The sequence below is a fragment of the Wasmannia auropunctata genome, unplaced genomic scaffold (assembly GCF_000956235.1).
Source record: "Wasmannia auropunctata unplaced genomic scaffold, wasmannia.A_1.0 LD336099.1, whole genome shotgun sequence".
NCBI classification, from domain to species: Eukaryota; Metazoa; Arthropoda; class Insecta; order Hymenoptera; family Formicidae; genus Wasmannia; species Wasmannia auropunctata.
Window position 1 is genome coordinate 1,479,778 of NW_012026791.1, and position 5,651 is coordinate 1,485,428.

At 42.9% G+C, this 5,651-nt stretch overlaps 1 protein-coding gene across 3 annotated transcripts in view; it reads left to right on the top strand.

Moving 5' to 3' along the window:
* Positions 1-5,607, top strand: part of LOC105462441 (tyrosine-protein kinase Dnt-like) — a 25,212-nt gene extending 19,605 nt beyond the window's left edge. Inside the window, exons 3-8 of one of the 3 annotated variants that reach the window (XM_011709036.1) lie at positions 2,060-2,463; positions 2,528-2,725; positions 2,967-3,105; positions 3,319-3,611; positions 4,021-4,180; positions 4,451-5,607. In XM_011709036.1, the coding sequence (XP_011707338.1) occupies positions 2,060-2,463; positions 2,528-2,725; positions 2,967-3,105; positions 3,319-3,611; positions 4,021-4,180; positions 4,451-4,699 (1,443 nt within the window). In that variant the 3' untranslated portion in view covers positions 4,700-5,607. The remainder of the gene's footprint in view (positions 1-2,059; positions 2,464-2,527; positions 2,726-2,966; positions 3,106-3,318; positions 3,612-4,020; positions 4,181-4,450) is intronic. The other 2 variants (XM_011709037.1, XM_011709039.1) reach the window with 2 other exon arrangements.
* Positions 5,608-5,651: the final 44 nt, after the last annotated feature.

A 5,651-nucleotide genomic window follows, 5' to 3' on the forward strand; every position in this document is an offset into this window, starting at 1 on the left:
CGCTCGCGCGCGCGCGCGCGGAAAATTTCGCCCGACGGTCGACGGGTAATAAATTTATTGGAGAATGAATTATTTCGATTCGCGCCGAGTCGCGCGCGCCATATCGCGCCGCGCCGAGGAGGCGGTTTTACGACGCAAATTGCACCGTGTTCCACGCCGCGTATCCTCTTCCCGTAAACTTTGCGAGGCGCGTAATTGATAGTACCGATTTTCGCGGCGCGTTTGCGCACTCGGTCCTGTCCTCCTGTGTGTGTCTCTCTCTCTCTCTCTCTCTCTCTCTCTCTCTCTCTTTCTCTCGTCCATGAGTCATCGGCGAGAGGCCTCGCAAACCACTTCTGCCCGCTGCTCGTTGCCCGTCGACATCCGTGGTACATTGACAAAGTGGCGGCGAAAAGTGGGCAGAGAATGCGGCGGGGTGTCCGATTGACTCGTCGACGACGCGCGGAAAAAAAGAACGGATCCAGGAGCGGGACAAAGTGGTCCATCCACTTCTTCCCAGTTGTCTCGGCATATAGCAGACAACTTGGGGAGGGGAAGGGGAGAGGGGGGGGGGAGCGGGGAGGCTTGAAGAAGGAGCTGAGGAAGACTGACGAGCGACGCAAAGACATCCGTCACCTCCGCGGCAAAACCGAGTGGCTTGAATGGTACTTAAACCAGCGCCTGTCCGTCAAACCTGCGGGAATTGTGTCTCGATAAAGCGGTTTCCGGACGCGACGTCCCGTATACGCACGTCGAATTATCAGGGGAATCCTCCCTGGCGGCACCGCGCGCGCCAGGCAGCGCATTCAATTTCGATCGGACGTTTGCTGCGTGGGTATTTGTATAGCGCCGGGTAGCAATTTCCCTTCCCTCGCGCGCATCACGCAACGTCGTTTGTATTGAGGATGAGGCATATGGCGGATTTGAAAATTAACGAGAGACTATACGGGAGCTGCATTGTGCGGCGAGTACCGCGCGCACGGCGGTATATGGGAATTTTTTCCCCGAAGCTACGTGAAAATTGACGTCCTTTGCAAAAGTATAAAGGTAGCCTAACCGCGCAAGGACATTTTTCAAGGATGTCCCATCCATCACGGCGCCGTTGTCATGCCATCTGTCATAAGTAATTACATAGTATTTGCTGCTAAAGAAAGTGCAGATGATCAAGTACATTTTATATTTTAATTGTTGTACATTATAATTATATATATATATATTTCTTTTTCTTATATTCTCTCAATTATTTGTTAAAAAAAGAAACAATTATTCCTTTATCTTCGTATTTATATGTTTCAAGAAAACGTTACTGAAATATATTGGGAATCAGGATATTGCAAAAAATCTCATCTCTCGCCCATTAAAATTCTTAACTGGAAATCCGCTAGTCCATTTAGAAGAAACTGCCTGGCCGGCCACATAGTGCGGCAGCCACGGTCTTCGCGGCCGTAAAAGACCGCAGGAGAGCGTTAGATAGCGGTAGCGACAAGCCGGCAAGTTGACGAGGTACTCTCGTGGCCAGCCGAGAACCGATCATCACACTGCGAGCTAGTAATCAGCTGCGAGAGCTCGCTGCTGCTTCTGCATCGCCTAGCCTCGCTTCCTTCCACTGGCCTTTCCACCCCTCATCCCCTCTTTCCCCTCCTCTCTGGTCTCACCGTTTTCTTTCCACTCTTGTTCTCGCAAATCCTCTGGACTCGCTTTGCTCTCGCTGAGCACAAATTGTCTTCCGAGAATGGTACGCTCGAGATTATAGTTCTCGAGATTATGACGGAGCGGTAGCCGGCCAAACCTCACCGGTCTTCGACATTGTTCCGTCTGTTTTGCGTATTCCTCGCGAGTTACAGTTCAGATCCGTACTTATCGAACGCTCGTGTGCGCGCTCCTTTTCTTCAAGCCTTTCGTCAACTCCGCTCTGTACTACGATTTGTTCATTCGTTGACTGACTACATGACATACTCTTTTACTTATTTGCGTAATCTTATTGCAATGTTCTTTGCAAAGACTCAAATTTTTATTTAAGTTAATAGATTATCTTAATCAGACATTAATAAAACAAAAGTGGAATTCTCGATACTTTTAGTTGCCGTACACGATGTCCGTGGATATCAATAATCCTTCGGTACTGAGCAGTTCTCTGAACATCTCCCACATCGGCGAGATACCTCTCGGCGGTTTGAAAACATGGGCCTTATCGTTGCATTGCGGGCCGTACGACGTAGAGGTCGACTTCAGCCTCCGAATAAACGTCTCGGTACCGAGGAACGTCACCACCTTGGAGTTCAAGCGAAAAAAGATTTGCATGAAGAAAGAGAGCTACACCGAGCCCGAGGAGGTCCTAGTCGCTGCCTCTGACTCCACTTCCGGCGGTCAGATTTTCTACGTGGCAGTTGGTTGCGCGTGTGCGTTTATGGCGGCTATTTTCGTCTTGATTATGGCCTACTACGTGCGCGATAAGAAGGCCAGAAGACATCGAGATCCTTTACAGTAAGTGAAATATACCGACAGAGAGAATCAAGCAAGCGACCAGATTTTTGGATATGCTTAAAAGATTTAGGAATTGCAGGGAATCGAGGGGACTCAGCTCGGCGTGCAGCATGGAAAGAGGCACTGGTGTGGGACCTGCGCAAACTTTTTTGTCGGAAACACCTCCGCCTACCTCCGCTGCGTCAGGATCAACTTATAGAAGACTGGACGAGCGTCCTAATAGAGAACTTCATGAAAGAATTCAGGAAATCACCGTACAAAGGTAATTATCGCATTTTAAATCAACAAAATTAGTCAGATTAAGAAGAAATCTCACAGACATTGAATAATATCCTTCTACGAGGTTTTTATTGGCTGGCTATCATTTTTAGAAAATTATTTATTTGCCAATACAATGAGTGCCATAAAAATGGATCTTTTTGATTTACTAATAAAAAAATAATATCGCAGAAATAAGGAAATTGTAAAATTAAGTGAAATAATTAATCTTTTTCGTATTACAGATGCAGGGTGCGTCTGCTCAGTATTGAATTGGAGGGAACATTTGGGCGCGTGTATAGGGGCAGTTACCATGAAGAAGGTTCTTCATCTCCGAAGGACGTACTGGTGAAAACTGCTGCCGAGCACGCATCCCAATCGCAAGTGAGTTAATTTGAAATTATTCTCAAGTGACACTCTTAAGAATAATTATAATTAATAATTAATATATGTAGTAATAAAATAGTATGTCAACTGTCTTATTCGTATTATTATCATAAAAAATAGAATATTTCATTTATTTTTAAAAGAGACAATTCTCTTTTCTAAAATGCGACTAAGACGACGTTTAAAGTATAAATTTTCTGTTTCGAAAAGGTGACACTTTTACTGCAAGAAGGTTTCGCCTTGTATGGACTCAGTCATCCAGCATTACTTCCGGTCCTCGGTGTTTCCATCGAGGACAGAAGCGCGCCTTTTCTGCTGTATCCACACACAGGCTACAAAAATATGAAGAGATTTTTGCTGAGGTGCAAGTTCAGTAACGAAGGACCTCCGAGGGCTCTTACTACGCAGGAAGTCGTCGAAATGGCACTCCAAGCAGCCAAAGGTGTACAGTACCTCCACAGAAAGAGGATCATTCATAAAGACTTGGCCGCCAGAAATTGCGTGTAAGTAAGAACGATAAATTATTGCCAGTTTTCCCGATATATACGAAGTAGACTATCACTAAAGTCTAAACTAAATATATCTTACATTACTTCTCCGATGATCTAATTTTACGCGTTCTATACATTCTCTTGAGTGATCTTGAAATTTGTACTGCTAAATATATCGCTTTCAATATAGCTTGGTCAGGTTTTCTATGGCGGGTTCTTTATACGGCCGTACCGAAGCTGAAGTCGTTACGTCTCGTTATCGAATTAATTGCGCGCGTAGACTTAATAACCGGTGCGTTACCGTAAGACTTTAATTGCTGTTATCTGCCTGACTTCCATTCGGGAAAAGTACTTATAACGATGCGGTAATGAAATCGCGTGATCATTGTCTCAAGTTCACTTTCCGACTTTCGTCTTTCAGGGTGGACGATGATTTGAGAGTACAGATCACGGATAACGCCTTGGCTAGAGATCTGTTCCCGCAGGATTATCACTGCCTGGGCGACAACGAAAATCGCCCTATCAAGTGGCTGGCGATAGAAAGTTTACTCAATAAAACTTTCACTACAGCTACTGACGTGGTAAGTAACACACACATATATATATATATATATATATATATATATATATATATATATGAGTTAATACAAAAAATTACAATAGAAAAATAAATATATTTAAATTCATCTAACATTTTAATAACTTTCATTTTTTAAAGTGAATTAAAGCTTTAATTAAAATCTTTATTTTACATTCGCATTTTTATATTACGATAATGACAATTTTAAAATAATGTATGATACATATATGATACATATTATATTACATCACGTCATTTCATTCAACTTTAGTGGGCATTCGGCGTTTTATTATGGGAGCTAACGACGTTGGCGCAACAACCTTATGGAGAAGTGGATCCATTTGAAATGGCGTCCTATCTCCGAGAGGGATACAGGTTGGCGCAACCGATAAACTGTCCAGACGAGCTATTCGCAGTGATGGCGTACTGCTGGGCGATGTCAGCGGAAGAGAGGCCAACATTTAGTCAATTAATTATCTGTCTACAAGATTTTCACACTCAATTAACGCGATATGTCTAATTGGGCGTGCTGACTGGCTGTAAAATAGAACTGAACTTCTCGCTATTAAGATTTCTCCATTGAATTTCTAAACATATCAAAAATTTTATTCGAGGGATCCTATTGAGACTTTCAATGTAAGAACGCGTGTATATATATCATTTTAGTACTTAGATAGTTCTCGTATAGTTTTAAGCGTTTTTATAGCAGTCATGTATAGGTAAATGTAATAGATTCTAATTTAATGCATATATATCACTTTTCTTTTCAAAAATTGTGCAATTAAGTAGATCGCTTAACTAAGAAGCAATTGACAGGTCAAAATCGAAATTTGGAATAGAAATTTAGAATCTTATTGTTATCGCGATTTTCATATAAAAGATTCCAAAATTTCGGCCACACAGAAATACATGTATATTTCTAATAGTGATACATCAAGGCATCGTGTATAGTAAATGAGCACAGCATGTAGAAATCGCGTGAATTATTCATATTGTAAAAGTTAAGACTGAACTCCCCCTCACTGTTGCGCCACGTGTTCGGCGCTCGTCCGACCTGTGTCACCCGTGATTACCAAAACCGGCGAACGTACGTCATCGTGCACCGCCAGAGAGTCCCATTTTCGGAAACTTGTACTGCCGATGGTGAAAACGGCGAATCTGAGCCATGTGATACGCGCTTCGCTTGCCTACGTATGTAAGTGTAATTTCGAGTGTGCCAATATAATCCTTCCTTTCTTTTCTCTTTTGTATTTTTGTAAATAATATATTTTTACGCCGTGTGCATATATGTGCGTTATCGATGAGTATACGAATCGCGCCTGGAAAAGAAAGAACCCGTTGTACATAATTAACATTTTAGCGCGCGAGACTATAATTGTACATACAGGCGTTTCGAGCCCAATAAATTTCTATCTATACGATACAGAATGACAGCGTCGCTCTCACTTTTGCCTGCGTCCACCACCCCCCCC